This window comes from Dermacentor silvarum, chromosome 2 (genome assembly GCF_013339745.2).
Source record: "Dermacentor silvarum isolate Dsil-2018 chromosome 2, BIME_Dsil_1.4, whole genome shotgun sequence".
Lineage (NCBI taxonomy): Eukaryota > Metazoa > Arthropoda > Arachnida > Ixodida > Ixodidae > Dermacentor > Dermacentor silvarum.
The window spans coordinates 236,868,196-236,895,827 of NC_051155.1; the positions used below are offsets into that span (position 1 = coordinate 236,868,196).

A 27,632-nucleotide genomic window follows, 5' to 3' on the forward strand; every position below is an offset into this window, starting at 1 on the left:
ATATTTCCCTTCCCGACTTGGATTCCCACCGCTCTGTTCTCGCACATCTAGTCGACTTCATAATCATCTCAGCTTCAGGCGCATTTTTGGCCGCACACAGTCATTCAATAATTCTGCATTGCCACGCGCCATCGCACTATGGAATAACCTTCCAAATGATATTGTTTCAGTAAAAGATTCTGCCAAATTTCGTGAACAATTGCAACTTCATATGTTCTCTTGACTCTGTATTAATATATTTTTTTTATGATTACCAGTGTTCCTATTTCCCTTCCAATGTACAAATTTACTTGTTTTTTCCTACTATGTAGTTATTTTTATGCCGTATTTATTGCCTTTTTTCTGTAACCCCCCCTACGCAATGCTCCACTGGAGCCTGTGGGGTAATATGAATAAATATGAATAAATTTAGGAAGTGGAAGTAGGTGTAGGCTAATACTATGAAATCTTAACTATAAAACTATGTACCTTTCCTGTCAGTAGCAAAATTTATGTCTAGTCTCGCAAGCAAAAGATGGGAAGAGCACCCTGTCAAAGTCAAGCTGCTTTATATTGGAAATCGAGATGAACAGTTCTAGAAGAAAATACTAACGGGAACTGAAAAGCAAGCTTATAGCTCAACATTTCTCGAACTTGGAAACAACTGTGGAAGGTTGTCAACTGCAGAGAGACCTACACAAGGCATAAAAGAAAATTCAGGGAATTCAAAGGTGAAGAGAATTTTAAACTATGTAAAATAAAAAGTGGTTTTTATAGAAAAACATTTGGTTTCTTTCTGAACAGCCAGTATATTTCAGACAGTGACAATATCTCACGAAAACAATTCACAGTGACAGAAATGTGTGATTACACCTGTGCACTTTCAATAGCCCACTGTACTGTTGCCACTGGAAGATTACAGGGTATGGGTTCTGCTAAAAAAAAAAAAAAAAAACTGACTTGCTATGCACTTTGTACATCCAGCCAGTATAAGAGTCGAACACTTATGAAATCATGTGTGGCACTAAAATACCTTCGTTATAATTCATTATAAGAGCATACACTAATCACAACAAAAAGTAACTGGCAATCGGATCTATGTGGAAGAAACCCAAGTGTAGTGCTATGTATTTGCCATTACAAGCAAACAACTGCAGCTGCAGGTTGCTCTTGCCTAGAATTCAGAATTTTTGCTACCAGAAAACATATTCCAAGCTGTGAGCAAACAAATACCTTCGATGAAACTGAGTTTACTTATTACTACACAATGTTACTAAACCTATGTTACGGTTCAATTATAGCCTCGTAAAGCCTATTCAACAAGAACCATTGCCAGCCAATTTCAAACTTTTGTGTATGAAATAATTTGCGATATACATGCTTGTTATATTGATGTCAGACTATGCCACATGCCACAGCAGATGGCAGCTCAATTCTAGGACTCTGTTGACAGACTCAGCAGAAATGCAGCTTGTTCACAGAACCAGGGCTTGCGAACTCTTGGAAGCAACAGCACATAAAACAGCAGAGGCTTTCACCGTCTACCATTTTAGATAGAGCAGAGCTAAATATAATGAAAGGCATCACTAGACAGCACGAGCATTTCTTTATTGTTGACGAGATTCCATTTTACGAGCAGAAACGCTTCGCAAGTCTTTACAGACTGTGAACAGACAAAAACCTGTTATTTCTTTAATATTCGCAGCCCATGCCAAGCTCTTAGGAACTATGACTGACTTGACAAAAATGTATAGGGCTGCTGACTTTGTCTCCACCTATAAATAAGATCGATTTCCATAATTTCTTCACAAAAGCACACACATTCCAGTATACTCTTCATTTTTGTCTTGACAAACAGCAATATGTCAGTTCACACAGTGGATGTATGCCTTACTCGACTTTCACTGGCATGCATCACATTTAAGAGAGCATTTATTCTAGCAGACACATGCCCTGGAAGAATCATGCAGAAGTTGCATAAACCACTCTCTCGATGCATCTCAGGCTTAGCAGATGAGTTGGTTGCTAAACGACACGATGATGCCATGGCACAATGTGACTTGCTTGGTAGAAAAAAAGAAAAAAAAAATGTCAGTTGGAAAGGTGTGAGCTCTTACAGAGCTGACCTGATCAAAAACAGCATCCCTTATCAGTTCAAAGGCCAATCCTGGCAGCACGTCAGCGCATCTCGCTGCACTGCATCCGCAATACCAGACCACCATTGACGTGCACAGCTGTGCTGGAGCAGTTCCTTCTCAAAGGGAGTCCTCCCTCCACAAACTTTGCGACAGCTAAAACCTTTCCATGCATTAAGTACAGTTATCACTCCATCTGATACTTTTTCATGAAGGAGACTTCATTCAGTGCAATCTTGTGAGGTACCCTTGGCACTTCTTGTGTGGTCCCAACAGGCAAGTGGTACCATACTGAGACCATAAAGCATCACTTCCACCTGTGCATGATAAGATGGCTTGCGCTTCCTCCTCCACGTCATCGCAAACATCTTGCTGGCTCACCACTGTCCACACGGTACCCAACATTGGGGGGGTAGGGGAAGATACAGTTGTGCCTGAGTGAAGTAATGGCAGCATCTTGACCACACCTTGTACAGTGCTGTCAGAAAAGCTAAGGTGCAGAGAAGCCCATGCAATTTAGTGCTGAACTATCTGCAAAGTTCATAACGACTCTTTGCAAACAGACGTAGAATAGGTCCACGGCAATACGAAGTGGCGCACTCTCGGCAGCCTGCTGTTCTCAATCAAAACGTCGAGTTGGTGCTCTGGCATGTTCACACACGCCAAATCTCTTGCAGTAAGAGAAAATACCATGACTAGATGGGGGACTATAACAGACATGTGGCCACTGCATCCTCACAACACTGCTCAGATGTACATGGGCGTTTCCTGACCAGTCAACAACCTGAACATGGATGTTGGCATCGTCTTCATGTGAATCTGCACGGAAAGAAAAGAGAGAAGACATTAAGTTCAGTTGTAGCAAGAAAGCATGATGACCTACATAACTGTTTGTGAAGGTGGTTATTCCAATGCTTTGATTAAGAAGGTGCTGTGCTTGAAATTATTTGCACGAATTTTAATTGGGTCATATCTACAGTGTTTTAATGCTTTTGGTGCTGACAACAAACTTATTCTGAAAGGAATATTACACATGAGCAGTAATGCAAGGTTGAGACTCGACTTTCACGAATCAAAAAGCATCTTCATTTTAACAACTACAATGCCCAAGTGGAGTTCGTGTTGTCCTTATTGTTCTCGTGTCCACGTTTTTTACACCTGGCTTTCCGTAACACAGCGTATAAAATATAACCGACAATCAAAGCTTCACTGTAGAGCGTCATTTCTGCAGCTGTGTTACCCTGTTATGTCAGGAGCTAAAATTTAAATGACAATGATGCAGGGATCTGGTTGCAATGCTGCAGGGCCTCAATGCACCTTGCCTATAGCTGGTACAGTAGAACCTCGCTGATACGTTTTTCATGAGACCGTAAAAAACAAAACAAAACAAAAAAAAACGTAAGAGCCGGGAAATGCAAGAGCCGAGAAACAGGAAAATTTTAGAAATGAGAGTAGAAATGAACTGCACCCAATCTTATTTGAATTCTTAAGTTTGAAAAAAAGTTGCAGTTTTGCTAGAAAGCCGAAGCATTGATTGCGATAGCAAATTAGTAGACAGCTATGCAAAGTGAGGATAGTAGTTTTATCGTCCGTATAACCTTGTAAACATGGGACTTTATAAGAACAGCTATGTGCTAAAACCAATTTTAGGACCCCAACACGTCATAGACACCATCTTTAGATAGCAAATACGGATCTCAAAGGCCATGCTCTTGCTGGCGGAAACCGAAAATACGCCTTGGATGTCACCTTTGGCACTTTGGGTGGTCAATCTCATCGTCAAGCCACCAAGCCAAGCAACATGAAAAGTCAACACGGCTGCTAAGGCCGGCACTAGGTGGCAGTTCGCAACGCATGATGCGGGAACGGTCGCACAGTTGTGACACAACAGTGGGGTTTCCAATGCATTGGGTCCTATGGGAGCTATGCCGGGACCAGCCGAAAACAACGTAACAGCCGGGTAAACGCAGCACCCAGGAACGTAACAGCGGGGTTCTACTATATTCGCTATTAGTATGTGTGGTACTGTGCAAAGTGAATGGGCATCAGACTTTGAATGCTATGTTAATAATTGGTACAAGCAGCAGCACATGCCAACTTGTCACTACATCAGTGATATCTTCACAAGCTACTGACAGTACATCGAAAATGAAAATAACTTCAGGATGCCCATGAAACCTACCATTTAAGGCATTTGTCCACTCACCTCTCCAACTGATGTGGCCAGCAGATTCACAATCTTCTCATGGGGCACAGCTACAACACTCTGTCCATTAATCTCGATGATGCGATGACCCACCCGTACACCACCACGCTCAGCAATGCCACCACGGAGTAGGCTGCAGATAACACCATTCTGCACACTAAAGCCCAGCTGGTACTTAGTGTCAGGTCGTTTAATCTTGACTTCGACGACAGGTGCACAGGGCACTACTGTGAGCTTGACCACACTCTGATGTTTGGTGTTCTTGACATATGCCTGACAGGTGGAAAGGGGCAGGCCCACAAGGCTGACTCCATTGATCGCAATGATCTGGTCGCCTATGTTCAGCTGTGAGCAGCGGGCGGCTGGACCGTTGTGCGCCATGTTGGCCACGACCACGGTTGGCAGCATAGAGCCCCAGCCACTCTCGACGATGACCATGCCCAGGATCTCACCCTTGTGCTTGGGCACAACCACCTCCTTCTGGCGTTCCTTTTTGGCAAACATTTCCAGCTCGTTCCCAAAGATTTCCTGAGAGTTGAGTACTTCCTGGTAGTCCATCTCTTTGACAAAAGATGAGTCCTCAATTCCATTTGCCTTCAGAAACTCCATGTATGCCACCTGCAGCATGCCAAGCTACGGTTACACAGTGTTCTACTTTGACTCAGAAAAGAACCCAGTGCCCAAGACCAAGAACTAAGGCCTTGCAATACTAATACAGTGGAATCTAGATGATATGATCACGGCTAATATTAATTTCCGGATGATACAAATTTTTCTGTGGTCCCGGCCGAGCCCCATTACTTTGCAACGTGCTAGAGAACGGTTGTTACGAATCGATTTTTGACCCGCGTTGGTTGATACGAATAAACGCCGTCCCACCGACGGCCGCGAAAGAGAACAGCGCGCAGTTACGCACTTTGGTGCGGAGGCGCAGACGCGGCGCCGGACAGCGCGGAAGCCACAACTGGGCGCGAAGAGTTTGAAGTGGTGGCGCTTTTGTGCTTTTCCCCACACAGGCATGGGGAAGCGCGGCCGGCCGCCGCAGCGAGCAAACGTTCGTGCAGTCTATCTCTTCAACGGAAACTGAGCGGCGCAAGCACAGCGCATACAAAGGTCAGAGCCGTATGAAGATCGCTTTCAAGATACAGTGCGCGCGACAACACCAACAGCCGGTACACGCGCAGAGTACAAGAACGCATTTGTTGGCAGAGTAGAAGCCGCCGTCCCCCCCCCCCCCCCCCCCCCTTCCCGCGCTGCCTTCCCACTTTGCTCCTTTCGCGTGGAAGATTGTGTCGCCAGTTACCCTTGCGCCCGGTTGCAAGATACGCATGCTCTACGCTGTACGTTCGCTCTCCGGGAAGGCGCGCGTCCCCCGCGCACTTTCACTCACACATACAGCGCGCGGCGACGATTTTATCGCCCTTGGACTGTTGCTCCACGTCTCATGCTCCTCCTCCGCATCGCCCTCGTTGATCTCCTCTCCCATCGGTGGGCGCACCTCATTGAGAAGCGTGCTCGCTACCGCCCTTGTCGGTGAGATTTTCCCGCGGAAGCCGCATTATAACCGGTATTTCGTCTCACGTGGCTGCAATGTAAGCGGTATGCATATACATGGAGTTCTATGGGAGGGTAAATGGGAGTCGGAAAAGGCCGCGTTGTAGCCAGTTCTGCACTATAAACGGTTGCATTATAAGTGGCCTATACTGTAAATGCTTTTTACATAGGTGTGCCTGAGTGAGTTCACCTCCGACTCTTTAATTTAGCTAGTTTTAATTGTGCTTCGATGATACGAATTTCGGCTAATACGAATATTTTTCGTGACCCCATGAGATTCGTATCATCGAGATTCCACTGTACCCAGTAACAGCAACGGTGAACAAAGTTGTGCAAACAGCACACAAGGCACGATAGAAAATGAAAACATACAACGAAAAAAAAAAAAGGAAGCAAGAACGAGCAGCAGCATAATCTCATTCTTCAGTGAACAGCAACTTTACGAGCCATTCGTTAGAAACGAGCCTTACCTGGAAAGCCTGACCGATGGACTGTGCAATGAACTGGGCCTCTTCCGACTCAAACACGTGGCAGACCATCTTAGGAGTGCGTCGCAGCTTACTCCCGCCTCCCGCATCATCCTCCAGAGTTCGCCTCCGTGCCATTAGCACCACCAGGTCCCCAATGTCCGCAATGTAGGAGATGCTTCGTAGTGCATGGTCCATCATGATCTCCTGCAAGCAGAAACATGCATAGCTAGGTACTGTCTAGACACTTTCACGACACCATCACTTTAAAGAGTACACATTTCCCCCGCCTTAATGATCTTGACTCAACCCTGCTACAACAGAATTCATAGGACATCGAAGAAAGACTTGCGGCAGTAAAAAATTTTATGGTGAACTCAAGGGAAACAATTATAAAGAAGAAAGGGGTGAAGGAGTGGGGGGGGGATGTTATAGGATGAACATGACAGTGCATGAACAAGCCTTATCTCAATATGTCAACACTGAATGTTTATTTTTTTGACAGCACAGTAACGACACAATTTTTGCACCCTGTCAGCAGCTACTTTCACTGTGTGAACTGGTAATCAATGGCACAGATCACACTTTGCACATGACCTACCATAATATTGTGCATCATCTTCACTTCAAATGCCTCATCACCCCGAACCAAGTTTGTGGTACTATTGTCTCAACTTTTCTCATGAGACCTTTAGCAAATGTGAACATAGAAATTGGCAAGCAACCGATAGGTATACCAGGGTGTCACAAGTGAACTCACACAACTACAGTTATCTGTTCTGTAATGCACGCAACAAGCACAGTCATTTCTGAAAACACATGATTAAGACTGTGGTGGAGGTGCGAGCAGCTGCATTGGTCTTTGGAGCAGCACGTGCATTCCCACCAGACAGTACAGCCACGCAATTGAAACAAATCATATGCCAGTACAACACCAACTTCTTGTTCGGCAGTCATGTGAGCAAAGCCTCAGTTTTACTGGTACTAACTATAGGGTTCAATTTTGTCTGCGATAACTCGCTTCTTGTGGTATTCACATTTCTTTTGTTGCAAAACCCCAGTGGTATATTTTTCGTGTCACAGTTTTTATCTTGCAATTCAACAAGAGCCACCCCCTTTCAGTTTTATCTTACCAAAACCGCTGAGGCAGCATGACCAACTAAAATTATTTTTTTTCTATTTATTTTTTTTTTTTTGCTTTTTTGCAAGTCTGCCACTCATTAGGTGGGAATAATAATAATAATAATAATAATAATAACAATTTAAAAACTCATTATAATAAGAATTTCCTTTAGTACAGAAATCAATGTAGCAGGACGTGACTACCATAAAATACCGTGGAAGTGCCAACCCCATCTTTACTGAAAATTGAGTTAATCTAGATATGGGCGCTTGTCCGGCCGAAGCAGTAAAAACCAAAATAGCGGCCAATGAAAAAAAGTTGTCACAGTTTCACCTAAAAGGCGAAGCATCAATTGCGATAGCAAATTTGTAGAGAGCTATACAGAGTACTGATATTAGCTTTATCAGCTGTATAAACTTGAACATGCAGCAGCACTGGCAACACGCAGAACTGTTGTCGACGCCGTCGGCGTTTAGCCCGCGTTCGCTCAAAATGCGTGCGGCGTTAGTGACTGTTGCAGGAGCCTCTGATATAAATAGGCACTTGGTGCCGCAGCTAAACGTCGCCTCCCTTCCCTCCCCCTCCCCCACGGCCTCTCGCGCGTCGGAAGAAGGCGCGTTTGCTCTACATATATGGTGATTGTAAAGGAGGAAAGAGACGCCTATTTCTGCAGCCCTTAAGGGAGCACGGCGCAGAACGCGCGTTTGTTCTCTGTCGTGCGTTCACTCCCCGTGAAAGCGCGCGCCCCTCGCGCCCTTTCACTCGCACATACAGCGTTCGGCGCACGGCGACGATTTCATCTCCATTGACATCATACGGAACCTCACGGCGACGGCGACGGCAGAAATCTGCTTTTGAGTGTCCATATAATTGCTATCGCAATAAAACTTCGAGGCAGGCTGCGGTGGCTACAGAATCAAAGAAAGCATGTCTATTCTCAAATGGTAAATCATGGGGTACACTAGCGCCTACTCATCGTCGTTGATTGCAGCGAACGAATCTTCCGAGTAGGTGCAGAATAAGAGGTCAATGCATATGTCGCTGACACTCACTCTGCTGATACTTTGATCTTCCTGCAACAGTGTAGGAGTGCATCGTGCATCTAGCAGATTGCACAAGTGTGGGAGCAGCGGCTGCGTGCACGCTTTATCAAGATGTGTCTCACAAAAGCCCTGCAACCACTGGGTTTTCTTTCAAGGACTGTTCATTGTCACTCTGCATTATCTTCACCCCCATCGGTCTTCCTCTTTCCACCGCAAGAAAGCGAATATCCCCACCATCGCCTCTAGCGGTTTCGTAGCGACCGCAGTGGGGTGAATATTTCGGCTGATGCTGGCCTTTGGAGGGGGTGGGCACTTAAAATATAATTTTCAGAATTCTGCAGTTTTGGAAATGTTAATACTGGGCTTGCGCAAAACTGAGCGCTTCCGCGGTATTTTACAGTATACAAATCTGGGCAAGTGCATCCAGCCATGTCACCTGTGTAGTACTTCTGCAAGAGGAGCACACTAAGTAGGCACTGACATGAAGAAGCAGTCCACCTATGTGCTGCAAAGTGCACCTACACTTCACAGTCGGGCAATAGGCTGATATCACCTTCCACCGGTTGGATGGATGACTTTCTCAATGTTGAAGAAACTAATTCAAATGGTGGATATTTTTGGCAAGTGCACATGCACTTGACACAAGCAACTCAGCCATTAAAAGTGGTGACGGAACATGTGCGGCTAAGAAAAGAACATGTACAACACTATGACAAAATGTACAAAACACTGTGCATTGATAATGGGAAGATTAATCTGTAGCATAACAACCACAATCTGAAAATGGTGCCTGCTAACATCAGGATTGCTCAAACGGTTATATCACCAAAATACAATTGCTTTTCTGATGGAAAAGTACAACTTAAAGACCATTGCAATGGTTCTTTCTACCAACAAGTGAGCTTAACATTTTACTTTGACTAATACTACACTGTAATTTAATGAATGAAATTGTGTTAGAATGCAAACACATTTAAATCTAGCACTATTAGTAGAAATTGTGTCTCTGAAAAGAAAGTGCTTATGGATCAACACAACTACCCAGAGAATTCACCAACATAGAAGCAACAGATGTTACCTTGAGGTCAGTATTGAGCACCATGATCTTTTCGGTGGAGATGAACAGGTCTACTTCTGTACTAGGTTGTGCTTCTCCTTCGGGCGCCTGCACAAAGCATCAGGACATTATTCCCCATGGCCGATGTATAAGACCACTTGCATTATATACATGTCCCAGGACATAACAGACTGCATACATGACTTTGGTGATAGAAGAACCTAGACCTGCATATTTCATGACGTCTTTTAAAGCTAACAGTACAAAATCTTGTACAAATCCCGTCTTTTTTTATACCATCCATTATCTATCTTTATGTAGCACAGGCTGAGAGCAATGTTCTTTGAAAGACCTACAGTCAACCTCCGTTAATTTGTCCTAAAAAAAGCATGTGATGTCAGTTTAAATTACACAAAACTCAGATTAAAGGATGTCTTAGAAGCTTTCACCGAACACAAAGCTTTCAACTGGAGATGTCTACTTACAGGGGTCTCCTACCATACTTGCATGTAGGCAATGTACAGTCAGCGTCAAAAGTTAATGGACCATACTATGTGAAAAAGTTGAATTTCGGAGCAGCGGCCAGAAAAACTGCACAGCACTACGTTGTTCACACACACTCGTACAGCCTGAAAATCCAAATACCTGGCTGCGGAAATATTCAGCTTTTTCTCAGGTCCCACAAAGTCCATAAATTTTTGACGCCAACTGAACAAATGGTCTTCAAAGACCAAAGCACCACAAGACCTGGTTAGCAGTGCCAACAAGTGTAAATAACTGCCGCTCACATTTCAGTCCTACAATCAGCCTTAATTCCTAAGTTTAATTCAAAGCCCCATATGTGGTATCATGCAAAGTGGCACAAGCAAGATTTGCTGTCCTCATGAGTCAGTGGCTTGAGCAACAGTTTTCATGTTCACATGTCATGCTCAAATTCAGCAGGTTACAGTTCATGTGTACACTGCATGCAGACAGTATCCTGAAAGTTTCTGAATGCCAAACTTTCTGAAAGCTTGCGATCATCATCGGCAGCTTGAGTGTTTGTACATTTACATTAAGTGGTGCATGAATACAATCTACCTGCTGGCAATCTGCTGCAGTTAAAATATTCCATCATACTACTTTTATAGTTTAACCAATTAAGTGTTCTTCCACAGATAAAGTATGGAAGCATTTCCAGCCATTGGCTATGGTCAAATTAAAATGTCAAATTAACGAAGTCAACTACATGTTTATGCCATTTAATTTCAGTCCTATGCATTTCACTTTTAATGCAAGCAAGCAGCATGCAAAAAAGAATGGAAGAATAAAAATCAAAGTGAATAAATAAATCCAGTCATTAGATGTGCCATAACGAAGGATGCAGACAGCTGACGATAGTAATTTCTTCAGCAGAGGTACTCACCAGAGACTTATTCCATGAAGCAGTGGTAGAAGAAAAGGAATGCAAGCTAAGTTTATAGTTCTTGAACAATAGCAACAAAATCATTGCCAATTCTGGTACTGACTTATTTGCCCACCCCAGCAAGATTACAAATGTAGATGCAGTGTTTACTAAGCAACCACAATAACGAGGAATATAATTCTACACAGTCACAAAGAAGGCCTGTGCACATTTGATCTATATTATGCCCCCCCCCCCCCCCCCCAAAAAAAAAAAATATATTCCCGAACATGGTGTGCTGCAAATCAATTCACCATAAGCATTCACTAAAATTTTTTATGTCACTGTATGTCAAATATAACATTATACAGTGAAGTCCAAATAATTCAAAATCTCTCAATTCGAATTGATGGATAAATCAAACTGCTCTACTGGTACCAGCAATGTTCTGTGTACTTTAATAGAGAAAAACTCCCGCAAATAAGAACTCCAAAAACTATGCAATGCTTAAAATCAAACGAAATCAGCTCACTCCCATGCACCGCTTTTCGGACAAGATCGAGTCAAATGCGAAGGTTCGATGCATCGCTAGCTAGCGTAATGTCACGTGGCACAAAAATGAAGAGGAAAGATGTACGTGAAGCCGAGACCAAATCGCAGCAAGCAGAGCAGCGCACACCCTGCTTTCCCATCCAGCTTAAAGGAGCAGAAAGGAGGTCCTAGTGCGCACTTGGATTCACATTACCGCGTGCTCACCTACGCCCCCCGTCTCCTTCCTAGCGCGCGCTCAATTACATCATTTCCAACATTAGGCTTCCCACGATCCCGTTACCACGTGCTCACCTACGCCCCCCTCCTAGCACGCACTCGGTCACGTCATCTCCAACATTCGGCATGTGGGAGTACAGTGCGGTGCGTCAAGACACCATCCTTCTCGGCTCACTCTCGCACCCACAGCAAATGGCGCGCGAGGTACAATCTTATCGCACTTTGACTTTATACGGAACCTAAGCTTCTTCCAGCACATGTCGGAAAGATAAGACTTTTTCAATGTGAGCACAGTGACGGTTTTGGTTTTGCACGCTGCCCCGCACAATTGATCGGGCACTATATTTAAAGGGGCTCTAGTCAGTTTCAACTCTTGTTTTATTTTAAATTTCCGGTCCCCTTGGAGTTCAAGTTAACGATATTCTACTGTACACAAGAAATTATGTAAGTGTCCACATTAAAGTTTGTTATGTAAAACTAATTAAATGGGCCGGCGATATGTCCCAAATGCCTTACGACACAGGAGACTTACAAAGCCATGCAAGCCATTCATGTAAAACATTGCTTTTGCTTGCATACAAGTAGTATCAGCATGAATGACCACTAAACGCTTACAGTGCCATTGGTGTGGTGCACGATAAAAAGAAACATCGAGAAAACACTGAAGAATGGAGAAATACTTAGCATCATATGCATTAAACGACAAGCCACCCTTGGCCGCAGTGATGAAGTGATGAAATATACTGCAAGACGTATTACATGGTGACTGCAACCACCTCATTTTGCAAAAGTGGAGGTTTTCCGTAACGCTTTGAATGAGAATGTTCCCCAGTTGCTTCTGGCGTACCTGTTCATGTATGTGGCTTCTTCCTGAAAGTTGAGCACATGTTTATGCAGTGTCCCACTTCCACATTCACTACATTTAGGTCTAATCAGCTTCACAGAAGTTTGCAGAAGTGGTTCATCATTAGTCTTCAAGAAGTTTGTGGTCCTCAAGATGACGAAGTCTCTCAGGCAGCAGCAAATAAAGTAGACTGGCTTACATTCTGATATGAGTTGGGTGTCCTCTCAGCCTTATCACAGTGGCGAGTTCTAAAAAACGCCTGTGCCACAGTGGCACAGGCGTTGACTTTCTCTTGTGCTCAATGTAAGTCAAAGCAAAGTTGTTCTGGTTAAGGTTGCAGTGGTGTGTCAGTTGCCATGGTAACAAGCCCAGACAAAATTGACACTACCAATAGCGTGGAAAGCAGTTGTCTGTAGAAAAAATGAGGGGGCTGAGTGTGTAACAAACCTTGATGCGCGACACGGCCTCCTCTGCCTGGATCATGCGGGTGGCCTTGGTGGGCTGCCCCTCACACACAAGCTGTGTCGACCCTAAGTAGCGGGCTCGGAAGAGCACCCCTTCAATCAGCACTGCAGGTTCATGCACCAGGACTGCACAGAAGCAAGGCAAGAGACAGCCATCAAGAACGCCGCTGGTGCAGTCAAACACAACAAACGCCTTAACATGTTCGTCAGCATGTCTGTTTCTTGCTAGTGCTGCATTTGCAAAACCTTAAAGGAGTAGTGACAACACCTTCAACATCATTTTTCTTTTTGCGTGTTAAATGAACATAAAAAGTATCCTAAACCCTTTAAAAATAAAATACTTGCAAGTACCAGGGAATGCTAAATAATTTACTGCAACACTTCTTTCTGCAAACCAGCTTCAGTTTCAGTATACAGGATGTGCACGCATCATGAGGTGATGTTATGTTGGCTGATCCATTCCTTATGCAGATGCCACATAGGAGAGCAGCTACAACAAACATGTGAATCACTTATTTTTTATTAACACAATTGTCATACCTTGCCTTACTGCTACACGATGTCACCAAATTTTGTTCCGCGTCATGATGTCACAATAATGTCAACAATGCCAGTTCTGGCATATCGAGACAACTTTAGCAGCAACTTAACATATCTTTAAGTGATGCCCTAACTACATCCTTGCTGTGCGTGGTAGAGTGTCTGCAATTTCTTAAATGAATGTCCAGTACTCCTATAAAACTTAATCTAACACAGTAAACATGTGTCTACACCTTCTTAAATAGATGTCAGTACTCCTTTAAAAATTAATCTATGTAACACAAAATAAACACCAAGTAAACACAATCAGCCTAATTCAGCTCAGCCTAATACTTAAGCCACACCAATCAAATGAAAGTTGGCGGCTGCTGCTTTCTTTTGTTCTAAATTTATTCCTGCTGAATTAACATTGAAGTGCATAAATGAAGCACTCTCCATGGTTTCATTACAATTCGGAATTATTAACTATTCCGTCTTTTAATCTGTGCTAGCAATCTAAAAAACAGTGAAGCCCAGTAATGCTCCTCTACTCAGCACTCGACCTTGCTTATAAAAAGTGATGGTAGCGCCACCCCTTGACTGAAGTCGTCATTGCCCTTCCCCAACGCTCCTCGGCAATTCCCGAGCAAAACGTTTGTGACCAGGCGCTCTTTGGCTTGAGAAAGGTGCATTTCTCAAGCAATCCCTTGTCATAGGAATTAGGAAGAAGCATTACTGAACCACAGTGTTTTCTTCAGTCATAAAGGGTGGCACTGTATTCAACTCGGCAGTCAAGGACAGCTGCAACTTGAGGTCTGTTTGTGAATACAGAGGTAAGATGCACACATTGCTGCAACACTTAGTCTTACACAGTGATACATATATGTATAAGTCTTCCTATGCACTCTATAAAATGCCTTTTAGTTAAATTCTGGGGTTTTACATGCCAAAACCATGATCCGATTATGAGGCACACTGTAGTCGGGGACTCCGGATTAATTTTGACCCCCTGGGGTTCTTGAACGTGCCCCCGATGCACAAGACACGGGCGAACATCGTATAAGTCAAATATACAATCGAAGCCACTCAAAATGATATCGGTTTTAACAATACATTGCATATAACGATGAGCAGCTGATGCAGTCAACTTTTGTATGTGTTCTATGGTAAAATGTTTAAACAGCTCACTACAATGGTCCCCCCCCCCCCCCCCCCATGCTGTGTTATCGGTTATAGCAATTAAATCTAGCTACGGGGTGTGTGCTCTAAAAAAAGAAGAAAAAGAAAGAAAGTGTCTCAAAAGAAAAAAACACAAGCCCATTTTCACACCAGCCTCTATGCAAATTTTTTTGTGCAACCCCGTCATAACAATTATCGGTTATAACAATGGGATTTTCTTGGCACTTGAATATTGTTATAAGTTGGTTCGACTCATAAAAAGTATTATTACAAATTTGTAAAACCTCAGTAGATTTCTAGCCTCATTGGGAGGCAAAAATGAGCCTAGAAACTTAAAGGCTACAGACCCATTTACCTTATCAGAGAATTTGGCTTCGCAAAATGGAGCCTACTGTATCTGCAAGACAACAATGCACCATGCAAATTGCCAGTGCCATGCAAATGAAAATTACCAAAATGACTGTGCATCGATGTTAAAAAATATGCACTGAGCAAATGGCAGGTGCCAGTGGAGCAGCATCAACCAATATTGCATGTGTCCTATATTATGAATTATGAAAAAAAACTCACACCACACAACAGTACATTACAGGAAAGCAATAAGATTGGTTTAGAAATGAACATAGTACATCCGTTCCCGGGGTCAGTTTTATATTCCCATAACCCATAAAAACGAAATCAAACAAATTTTTTAAAAATTATGAACCAAATCAGGAACCATAATTACTGAAGCTTCCAGGATTTCTTTACAGAACCACATTGTTACCTAAAAACTACTCTATTAGTGATGTTTTATCATTGCTAAAACTGACATCATCAGTACAGATGGATATAACAAGTGATAGCACAACATAGCCTAATATGCAGCACTTGCACCATATGACCACTATTGCAGAACGCTGTGTGCACTTTACAATGCTAAAATTCTATTATTTACTAGCGCATTATTACTTGTGCTCAAAACTCATGCAAAGTAATAATATTGCCAATACATAAGTAAATATTACATAAGTTTTACAAAATGAATAAACTACTGAAATGCAAGCGAAGTTAATCTGTTCAGTTCACACCTGTACAATGAGAAAGTGGATCCAATTCAAGGGCTTACACAAACTTGCATGCACAAAAGCCAACTTCCTCACAGCACATGTGTGAGTCAGGTTCATGTTAGTTCTCCTCAAAATGCAAAAAGTAAAGGTGGCAAGTGCACTCGGAGAACTCACCAAAATGGGTGACAGTGTTGGTGATCCAGGCACATAGAGAGAGCAGTGAGCGAGTGAAGGCAAGAAAAGCAGATGAAGACAGTGCAGAGGAAACGGAATGAAAGAAATGTGCCCGAGGCCTCATGAGACACCAACGAGCTGCCAGCACTGCTATTCTGCAAGAAACATCCAGCTCTGCTTGCACTGGCGCTGGTTTCACACAGCTAGCACAATAAGACGAGGGAAATTAAAAAAAAAATGAAATTTGCTCAGATAAGAAAGCCATTTATTGCAGTAGGCCCACCAAAAAAGAATGGCACTACACTCATTGAGAGACTGGAAACTTGTGTGTACTCCTCTGTACAGTACTACACTACTTTAGGCAAGTTTTAGCACAGGTGGTGCCTTTCCAGAAAACCAACTTGAGTGAGTGAGCTCTGAAGCTGGCCTGAAGCGCTCGTTTTGAGCAGCGAATTTCTCCAGAGACAGTTGGTGTATGACAGAGAGAAGGCAATATGATGCATGGCTAACTAGCGACTGAAATCTTTATTTAATGCACACACAAAAAAAAAAAACATTTGCAGCACAGGTACAGGAAAATACTGAAAACTTCGAAATGCACCTTACGATCTACCTTCAAAAAAGCAAGGGGCAAGGAAGGAAAGATAGGACAAGAAATGTGTTCTTTTACACTGGCCCCAAGACGATTCCAAATCGACGCAACAACTAGCCAAATAATATATGTGCGTTTAAAAAATTAGAAACTGTTGGCAAGCTTCAGAAGCAATAGCCTGTTTATAGAGTGAAATAATTTACACGTAGGGTAGTGCTAGAGATTTCAGTCAGTAGTTAGCCATGTGTGCTCTCACCTCCATTCTGCCTTCTCCATTCTTATAGGTTACACCGTGCAGTAATTGTGCTTGTTCTGAGTTCACATTATTCACAACTTTGCAACGCATTTTTGACTCCACTGAGAGGCTGAGTAATGAATCGCATCACTTACCTTCCTTTGAAGTGTTTTTCTTTTTTCCCACAGAATTCTGGGCCTGTGAGAACCACAAGGGGACACAAAGCAATGCTCAAGGCAAGCCATAGGGAAGAAAAGAACTAGAGGTGCCCGAAAGTCAGATTACCTTGTCATCAAAGAAGCCCCGGTCATCCGAACGCTGCGCCCCCAGAAGTCTGTCAGTTTCCTGATCTGTGTCACAATCTGGGGTGGGGACATGCACAAATGCGCGCGGTGTTAGTTCACAGCAAACCACGCATGTCAGAAATTCATTAGTTTCTTTTGAGCTGTATGAATACCAAAAAAATTTGACAATGACAATACCATATTGTCATATGTATACCAGGCATTTTCTTTTAGCTGCACCAAAATTTGAAAAATTGCCTGTGGCAGATTGCACAATTCTAACCTTTGAGCTAAATTACACGATGAGGGGGCCCATTACTTCTAAGAGAGATGAAAATGCTTAATTGAATAATTAACATGATAATACATAAGAAAAAGAAACGTTGAAACAGTCACGACTGATTTAAAATCAATAACAATAACATTCAGAAGGGTAAAGAAGGTGTAATGCAATGACAGTCAAACGTACAAAGTAATAACCAATGCACTCAAAAAAAAAAAAAAAAGTGTGATACAGCAATAATAAGTCAAATACGTAAGCATCAATACTCAGAAAGTTTATTAGTATGTTTCGAAACTTAGTAGGGTTACGTTCAATTACTATGTAGTCAGGTAAACTGTTCCATTCTGCAATAGCTACCGGCAAGAAAGAGTTGTTGAAGGATTTAGTAGAGCCATAAAGATGGCGTGAAGTACGGTTGGGTGGCAAAAGAAGCTAGTTGCGTAAATGTCGGAAATTGTACAGTTATAGAGCTTTTGAAAGAGGCATAAGCGTGAGATCTTTCGGCGATGTTCTAATGATTGGATGTGAAGGGATGATTTATGAGGATGCGCGACTCTCACGCGTCCCCTGATGTTGTTTTCTCCGCATAGCTCGCGTCTCCTGCAGTCCGGCTTCTCCGCGTGGCTAAGCGCCGGCGGCGGTTGTAGTGGTTGCGGCACATTACGAGAGATGGCACGAGTGTCGCGATGCTAACGCCACCGAACAGCGGGGTGACTTGGGAGAAAAAGGTGGAAGGTGCTTCCTCTTCGGGTTAAGGACGGTGAGCGATGCAGATGTTCCACGTGTGCGCCGATCCACGCTTCGCGAGACCGTCTCGCGTGCCTAGGAGGAGGGCACCGGTATGAACGAACACAGATTGTTCGAACATGCCACCGTTCGCGTGACAGTACACGTGAACGACTAGGCAATGGTGTCATAGCATGGGGCGAACATATTCGCTCGCTATGAAGCGTAGTCCTAGTGTGGATTTTAATCGCTAGTGTCGGCGGCGTGCTTTCTTGAGCGAGGCGACGGTTGCTGTAGCATGTTTGAACTTTTCAACATGCTAAGCCTTTTCGCGAGTGTTGAAGTACACTCGTCGGTACGAGAGCCACGTGGTCTGCATCCTGGGAGAGCGAAGCCTAGCGCCCGCGGAGCATTGGCAAGCCTGAAGCGAGCGAGTACAGAAGACTCGTGGGTGTTCCAAATTTCTTATGTAAATAGCTTCTTCTATCACTTTGACTTCGGAAGTCGTGGCTCTGGGAGGTGGGTGGCCGCGGGCAGCGGGTGCGGCTACGGGCTGTCTGGTATTGCAGCCTGGCACCGGGCTCTCCGACACCGTCTGGGACGGTGGGCGCCGTCAACTCGGATGCTGTGTGTACCGAGCGGGATAGGGCCACCTCACAGAGCTAACGTCTCCTCACGGCTGCATGTTGTGCCCATATTGGGTAAATTTTTTTTTCTTTGGATGCCGGTTGTTGTTAAAGTAGCAACGGATTAGGCCTAAGGCTTTACAAAGCCGCCTGTCGCAGGTTGAGGGACACAACCTGGTGGACCGTGGTGTTGAGGTGTGGCACATTGTTTCCCTCATTAGTTCGTCTTGCATGAATTGAAATTACTCGTTTGACTTAAGAAAGTAAGCTTTATGCACGTGAACTTAGCATATGAAATGCCGCCCGAAATTTTGCTAGCCGAATTGAACATCGTACCACGTGGGCAATGCGTATGCCGAATTCCTCTCCCTTGCACTACTTTAGTGTTTGTCGAGTGCGTTGAGTGTACGCAGCGTGAGTAGAGTCACCCCTAGTTTGCTGTCACCTGCACATCGTCAGTGCTGCTGCCCCGGACTACAATCGAGCTACCCCAGGCGATGCAGATGCCTGGGGCCAGTTCGGTGCAGTGACTTCGGCGGCTGCTGTGTCCGGCTCGCAACCCTCGGCGGCTGGGAAAAGAGCCGGCAGTCACCAACGGCTACTGCGGCTGTCGCCAGCAGGGTGCGTCGGCGCGAGCGACGCTTGCTCGTGCCAACTTCTGCGCCGCCTTTTCCGGAGTCCTGGGGTGGAGTCGTGCCGTCGAATCTGCAGAGGTGGTGCTGTGACCAACGGATGCAAGCGGTGGACCCCAGAGACAATGTTGGCTGGCATGTTGTGGATAACGTGTGGACATTTCCTTGGCGCGGCCACTGTCGCATGTACTAACTTTCGTTCGCGACGCGCGCGTTGATAGACCATGTGACATGTTTCGCCGGAGTATGTGTAGTGATTTAAGGTTGGGGGGATGTGGGGATGCACGACTCTCACGCGTCCCCTGATGTTGTTTTCCCTGCATAGCTCGCGACTCCTGTAGTCCGGCTTCTCCGCGTGGCTAAGCACCGGCGGCGGTCGTAGTGGTTGCGGTGCATTGTGAGAGATGGCACGAGTGTCGCGATGCTAACGCCACCGAACAGCGGGGCGACTTGGGAGAAAAAGATGGAAGGCGCTTCTTCTTCGGGTTGGGGACGGTGAGCGATGCGGATGTTCCGTGCGTGCGCCGATCCACGCTTCGCGAGAGCGTCTCGCGTGGCTAGGAGGAGGGCACCGGTATGGACGAACACGGATCGTTCGAACATGCCACCGTTCGCGTGACTGTAAACGTGAACGACTAGGCGATGGTGTCATAGCATGGGGCGAACATATTCGCTCGCTAATCGGTCACGAGCATGTGTGAGACCCCACAGATTTGATGTTTCTAACACTTAGCCAATAGTCATACTGGGATGTAGTAAACCGGGCTGCGTGGTTTTGGATGGCTTCAAGTAGCTCAACAAGGTACACTTGATGGGGTTCCATATTGCCGAATGCGAATTCCAGTTTAGTACGGATAAATGTCTCATAAGCTAGTTGATGGATCACAGGAGGTGACGATGATAGTAACCGTCTTATGAATCCCAGGGATCGATTAGTGGGAGTAACCAGGTTTTGGATATGTTCTGGCCATGTAAGCTTGCTAGTGATGATGACACCAAGGTACCTGTATAATTGAACCAGCTCAATAGGAAGGGAATGCAAACAATAAGAGGATGACATGAGAGAGTGTTTCCGCGATACGCACATGAACTTCCGTTTTTTTACGTTTAGCTGCATGAGCCACTCTGTGCACCATTTTTCAATTGTAGTGAGGTCACGCTGTAAAAGCAACTGATCATTGTACGAGTTTATACGGCGGTACAGCACGCAGTCATCGGCAAAGAGCCGGATGGATGACGAAATACCAGAAGGGAGGTCATTAATGAAAATTAAAAACAAAAGGGGTCCAAGAACTGAACCTTGCGGTACTCCAGATACCACTTCGGCGACTGTAGAGTAATGGTGCCCAATCACTGTAAACTGTGATCGGCCAATTAGGAAGCACCGGATCCAGGACGTGATTAGATGATGGAGACATAAGCTGCTTACTTTGATCATTAGTCGTTAGTGAGGTACGCGGTCAAAGGCTTTCGAAAATTCTAGGTAAATTACGTATATGTTTGAAAGAGAGAATCAAGGTTTAAATGGAGGTCAGTAGTGAATTCAAAGAGTTCAGTTTCACATGAGTGACCTGGTCAGAAGCCATGCTCGTTACTGAAAAGGAAAGAGTTAGCTTCAAGATGAGAGGCAACATGAGAATAGATTATGTGTTCAAGAAGTTTGCAGGCAATACAGGCGAGTGATATCGGGCGATAATTCAAGGGACCAGTTCTGTCGCCCTCTCCTTCACACAATACCACGGCAGCAGGTGGTGCCTTTCGCCCGCTCAGCTCCGTTGAGGCCCGAGCCAGCAAGCGCGAGCCACCGTCACAAGTGCACGAGGTGCGCACCTGACGTGGCGTCGCAGGCAATGGGAAGTTTTGCGGCAACAGACGCTGCCGGCTTCTTTGCTCAATGGGCCATTTGATGCTTTCACATCAATAAAGATTTGTGGCTGCCAACTGGTGCCACCATTTCAAAGATACTGAGTATTCACACAGCCCAAAAAGCCATTAGTTTAACACTGACTGTTAAGAGACATTTCCATGCATTTCATGCAAATGCACGAAAAAAGAAAAAAAAAAAAAAACTAACCGTCATCAGGGGCCTGGTCCTCTCGGGTAGACTGAGAAAGCCTGCAAAGTATAAAATAATTTCATCTAGGCTCCACAACAATTCTTTTTCCAGTGATAGTGCTATGGCTACACTGTAAACTGACCAGAGCCTCTGCTGAAACGATTGTGTGCTATCACTTAATCCTTCCAACACTGCTCTCAAAATCAAGAATTTGCAATAAACCTTGCTTTTTTTTTTTAGCTGCTAACATTGTTACAGCATGAATACATTAAAATTTCTGCTTACGACGACTAAGTGAAACCATAATTGCACAGGAACAAAGATACTGGGGTGCACAGCAAAATGGCTCTTGTGCGTCCATCTCACAATGAACAAGATCTTGAGTTCGCACAAACCTGTGCAGTTTCAGATGCAGCTTCTAAGCTAATAATGAAAAGCAACAGGGTCACTAGTGCCAATTTGTGTTCAGAACCTGCGCTGGTATGAGTAAATATGAAAACAAGTTAGGATGCTGGAAGCTGTTCCGCAATATCTTCTTACGGCCTAGTCATCGTCACCAAAAGCCATTTCTTACATAAGATATTATGGTGCTTTTTGTAAACAATTTTTAAAATGTGCTATCAACAGCATCGTACATTTAAAATAACTTCCAATACATTTTGTTGCTTTCTTAGCCACATTCAAGAGATAATAAACTAAATGGGATTTTGAAGGCACCCATTTATTACACTAAAGAATTAACTTTAGCACTGCAGATGTTCTTTTCTAGCATTGAAAACGAACGAAATGAGAGCTTGATTGGATGAGTTTGGTTACAGATTTTGTACAAGCCCTTTAAGTTCTGCCATACCGCTGAAGTTAGTATAACAATAAAAGGTTAAAGAGCAATCAATGCTGCAAAAATAATGAGAGTCCCATTGAGGTGAGAGCAGAATGTCAGTCATCGAAGTGTGCAGAAAAGCCTCAGTCAAGATAAAATTAGCAAACGACTGCTCCTAAGCAAAAAGAAGGAGTACATAACAAAACCAAGATCATGTGCACAGATGGCATTACAGTCTCTTTGTTATCCTGTATACTTCTTGGCAAGTGAACAGGTTAAATGTTTCAAAAACACTAAAAACTTGTGACTAAACCCTACAAATCAACATCAATTGAAAAATAGATTGTCCACTACAAGGAGTAAATTTCTCTCTTTCAGCTTGAGCCCAATCTTGGGCACAGCATCACAGAGAACACCCCTCAAAACAAAACATGATAATCATGCTGAAGATGTAGGAAAAAGAACACTCGTTTTCCTGCAACTGGCTTTATTATGTGTTGGTAAATGTACTGCAATGCTTGTACACTAAATACATAAACACAGGTTTGACGCATGTGCACCCCAAAAAATATTTGTTGCTGTCAATATTGTAGAAATAACATTATAAGGACTTGCGATTATTAGGTTGTGCTCCTTTCTCGATGCATGCCTTATGGTTAGATTGAGATGTGTTAGTCTAGAGTGCTGATGAGTGTTGAATAGGTGAAAAATCTGTTATGCAATGGACGCTTAACATTAAAAGAGCAAAGGGCGCTCTTCTATATAATTATATATACCTCGCAACTTAACAAGCAAGAGTATTTTGTTGTGCTGACAAGTAATTTTAATATATACAATGTGTGACTTTACAGTAAAATTGCATAGGCCTTATGCACTACGGAATGTTCAAATGATGCAGAGTTTCAAATGAATGCGTGGGCTGCCCAATCTCACATATGCTTTTTCAGAGCTGACCTACAGCACAAGCAAGGTAGTATGCTCATTGTTCCAAAAGCAAAAAAAGCAAAAAGCAGAGAGTTACCACTCATTCCTAGTCCACAATACACTTCTTAAGTTGAAACAGCAGTAACTACTACACATCACAATGTTACATTGTTATGTTATATTAAAGAAAGCAGGGTTGACAACCTGGCTTTCCAGAAAAAGGGGTACCGAGGGGCCCGTTTTTTGTTACAACCACACGAAGCCAACAGATAATGAAGCCAAGGAAAGCATAGGGGAAGTTAGTAGTTTTAATTGAAGTGTAGAAATTGGTGAGATGAGCAAATATAGTTTTTTTTTTAATACGAATCGAATCCGAATAGTAAGTATCGAATATAAAATAAAATATTGAATAGTCAAACACATATATTAATAGAAGGAACATTTATCTCTGTATCATTGGGTATCACGTTTGTAATGACTAGTGTGAAATTACAAACTATCATGGATAATTATGACCAGTTTTAAACAACACATCGCTAATTGTCAATGAAAAAATTGCACGAACAGCCTCTCAATATCTTTAGAGCCTGGTTGCAAACGAGCTTTCCAAGAATGAATAGCTGCTGTTGGATTAGATGTTGAAAAAGCTAAATATATTGTTGCTGAAAGAAGATCAGAAGTTGCTAATGGACTTGCTTGATGTAGATACATGTAAAAGGGCCTGTTCTGAGGAGAACACTACTGGCTGTAGCATAAAAAGAAAAAACTACATGACTAGACTGCAAGGAAAAGAAATACTAATTTACAGCTAGGCTACAAGCAAAAATCACGGGTTGTCATGTAGACTTCTGCCACGCAACTGAAAACAAAGCTTGCATTATCCATTTAGTTTCTGCTTGGCTTTTAAAAGTTTTGTCATTTCATTTTTAAATTTGCAATACTTTGCTTAGCAGGTAGAGAACAGTAAATTGACTTTACCAGTCAGTTGTTGCAAAATATTTGGTAAGTTTCGATATTCGAAAATACCGAATAGTTAATTTTCAAATATGAGTAATGTGTAATATTCAACTCAAATAAAAAATTTTGAATATTCACCCACCCCTATTAGAAACAATGAGCTAAAGGAAAAATGAAAGAGGACGATAAAGCAACTTGCTGCTGGTGGCAGCCGAACCCACAACATTTGCATTAAAAGTGCATTTCACTGCCAAGTATACTACGGCGGCGGCTGTTCCCACATCCACATTCTTGGGTATGTGTGTATGTGTACAAGATCTAACCCAGGAAGTTCTAGCCGGTGCCACTCATGGCCATAGCAGAAGATGTTGAACATATTGCTCGCCATCAGATAAACTATATCACGTTTCAAGTGAAAGTATGTCAGTGTCACATCATAGCACATGAACTTCTTTAGGAGCAGGCCGCTCATAAACCTCGTATACTAAGTGAAGGCATCAATCCTTATAATTTACTACAAACTACAAATAACTTCCCTTATGTTTTCCCATGGTTTCATTATCTCTTGGTTGTTACATGGCTTTCAGTATCACAAAATGACAAAACATTTTGCAATCAGTGGCTTTGAACTACAGCATAAAGTACAGACAGCAGAACACAAGAGACATGGTGGTTGTGTAGAACTGGAGCATACAGTAACATGTGCATTATCCGAGAAATAATTGCAGCAAATCAGGAATGCGGCCCTCAAAATGGTACACAATATGAGTTCGACATCACTGCACATGTACAGTAAGCAATGGCACCACACTTATACTGTTTGCTGTGCCAGACCACCTTGCCAGTACACTGTAACATTTGTTATCCGTATCACACGGGCACGCTTGGAAGGCCTTACAATCGATGGCCTTCGAAATGCCACAGCTCTATCGACTGAAAGAAGTTGTGGCGGTGCTACACGGCACTCTTGAAAGGCCATTGAATGGTTCAGGCGTTTCTCGCAAAAATTGTGGCACTGCGGATCTTTAGCGTCGTTTTCATGTCACCAAAAGTTAAATATTAAATCCGCTCAAAAGCACAGAAATGTATTTTAATAAATTGTTTACACATTGCTATAAATATATGTTTAGCATTTAAGTTATTGAGTGGCGAAACTGGCACGATGAACACAAGCCCGTCGCTGTTGTGAGTATGTGCAGTTCGCACATTTCAAGTGAATAATATACTTTATTAAATTATTAATAACACTCATATATACTATTTTTGAGAGCATTTGGTTTGATTTTTTTCTTTCTATCCGTGAGTACGAGCACATTGATTGTTGGCGCTGTTTCGGCTTTGTTGCTCAAAGGCCATCGGGGTTTCCATAGAGTTCTAGGGTGCTCCGTTGACTTGATAGACTATTGACTTGGCGGCCTTCGAAACCGCCTGTTTAGCAGCTCGAACTTGAGTCAACAGACTCGGTTGGAAGGCCTTCCAAACGCCCGTGTGACACGGGTATTACTACAGTCAAAAGATGATACTCGAGCTTTAGAGAATTACACATTAAAAAGCACATCTATAGGCTCCTTAACTGTATGTAGACAACCACTGCTAATTATTCCACAACAATGCTGTCAAATGATCAAGCCACAGCCTTTACCTGGGCACCCACACGGGTGGAGCATCCCCTCTTTCGGCAGGACCACAGCTCTTGAGTGCCAGGCGCTTGCTGTGTTGGATAGCCTGCTGGATCTCACGGATGGCATCCGACACCACATCGTCCGAGGGTGGCTGTGTGCCTCCCCCGACAGACCCTTCCGTGTCCGACAGGTGGCCACTGGAGAGGCCGTCCTCGAGCACGGGCATGGCTAGCGGCGCGTCGGCCGAGCCCGCTAGTGACATGGCCTCGCTGGCCGACTCGCAATCCGTGCCGTCGGGAGAAAGCGTCAGATTCCTCGTCTGTTCGTCCATCTGTTCGCCGGTCTCCGTACTGCTGTTACTTCGTGGCCGCGGGCTCAGCCTGCGGGGGCTTCCACCACCCGGACTCCCTGGGTCGGGGCTCGCTGCGGCCGGCGTGCCTCCGAGGCGCGGGCTAGGAGGTCGAGGGCTTGGGGGGGTGCGGGGACTCGGCGTGGCCCCCGCCAGTCGCTGACCGACGTACGAGCTTCCGCACACAGTGTTTTCGTCCGCTTCCTGGGCGTCAGCAGCCACGCGCTGCGGGTAACCCGGCCGCGGTCCGTAGCGGCGCGGTGAACCCTCGTACTGAGCGATAGGCACGTTACCAATGAGACGTGCCGGCGCGTTGGTGCGCTCGTCAATATCATCGTACACTTCTGCACCGCAGACCGGCGCCTCGTACACGAGCGGTTCGTCCTCCCACGCCTCGCCAGCATCGCGCTGGCGCCGCTTGGGTCGACTTCGGCTCTTGCAGAAAATCTCCCGTCCGCCGGCGATCTCGATTCGCGACGGCGTGTCGTAGGCGCTTACCACAGAACCGTCCTCCATCGGGTGGTGGTTGTTGTTCAGGCTGTCCGCCTCATCGTCGTCGTCTTGGGAGTGGCCGTCGTGACGACCTCGGCACTTGGGGAAGAGCCGCGCCACTTCGTCCGTGTCGCTGCTCGCCTCGCTCGACGGGTGCATGCTGCCGATGGCCCCTCAGCCTCCTGTGCCCGGCGGAAACGTCCGAAAATGCAATTACATAAGCGACGGAAGGGTGCCGGCAATGCGCGACGCCTAGCATGCATGAACACTCGCGAAATAACGGGAGCAAAAGAAAGTACGTGGAGCCATGTATGCCTACACCTGCCATAAGGTCGCAACGCTCGACTACATCGCTGCTCACGGTGTGTGAGAGAAGTCGGAAAGGCTGCAGGTCGAGCCAGGCGGTGGTCGCGATGACCCAACCCCACGCTGGTAGCGTTGAACCCTGGCTACATCAGTTCAGGATCGATCGGCGTAAGCAGATGATTCATGCTTGAGTGGATACACCACCTTGGCGCATGCTACCGACGACGTGTACTTTAGATAATATGTGAACACATGGCAAAATCACGATTTCCAAATACCAGGTCGCGCATTATTTGCCCACAACGATACATTCGCGAGATCAACGAGCAGCGGAGCCGGTGGTTACGATGCAGCTTCGCGCATACACGCCGGGAGGCATTTCACAGGTCGGGAACTGCAATTAATATCCATACAGATAATTGATGCACGATTTTACAGCTGCAAAATGACATTGTAAAGGTTACGAAGTATCAATCAGAAACGGAAAACATTATCAGCTAAGGAGTTAGGCTTACCCAGTACCGAGGTAGAGAACCCCTGAAAGCAGGGGTATGGCGGAAGGCATGGATACACAAGAGCGGTCAGACCTGGTCTCACGGCCGTAAACGGCCTCGCCAATGTTTCACAACGGCTGCCAGAGCCGAGCCCACGACGGTGTTCGTCGCCGAGCTGGCGGACACACGCAGCGCCCACATACACCCATAACTGCGGAGCGCTTCACGTCGCACCCTCGAGCACAGCGCCCCGGCGGTCACGTGTCAGACGACGCATTAGCAATTTTAT

At 44.6% G+C, this 27,632-nt stretch overlaps 1 protein-coding gene across 2 annotated transcripts; it reads right to left on the reverse strand.

The window, feature by feature from the left end:
• Nucleotides 1-1,566: 1,566 nt before the first annotated feature.
• On the reverse strand, nucleotides 1,567-27,590 carry LOC119442901 (protein lin-10). 2 transcript variants are annotated; one of them, XM_037707954.2, is made up of 10 exons: nucleotides 27,365-27,590; nucleotides 25,723-26,725; nucleotides 21,398-21,438; nucleotides 17,058-17,134; nucleotides 16,928-16,970; nucleotides 13,008-13,150; nucleotides 9,586-9,672; nucleotides 6,345-6,548; nucleotides 4,321-4,938; nucleotides 1,567-2,933 (listed from the first exon to the last, which is right to left on the reverse strand). In XM_037707954.2, exons 2-10 carry the CDS (start codon nucleotides 26,700-26,702, stop codon nucleotides 2,862-2,864), a joined length of 2,265 nt encoding a protein of 754 aa, XP_037563882.1. In that variant the 5' UTR covers nucleotides 26,703-26,725; nucleotides 27,365-27,590; the 3' UTR covers nucleotides 1,567-2,861. The 2 variants fall into 2 exon arrangements, with proteins under 2 accessions (XP_037563882.1, XP_037563885.1); XM_037707957.2 differs by lacking the exons at nucleotides 16,928-16,970; nucleotides 17,058-17,134.
• Nucleotides 27,591-27,632: the final 42 nt, after the last annotated feature.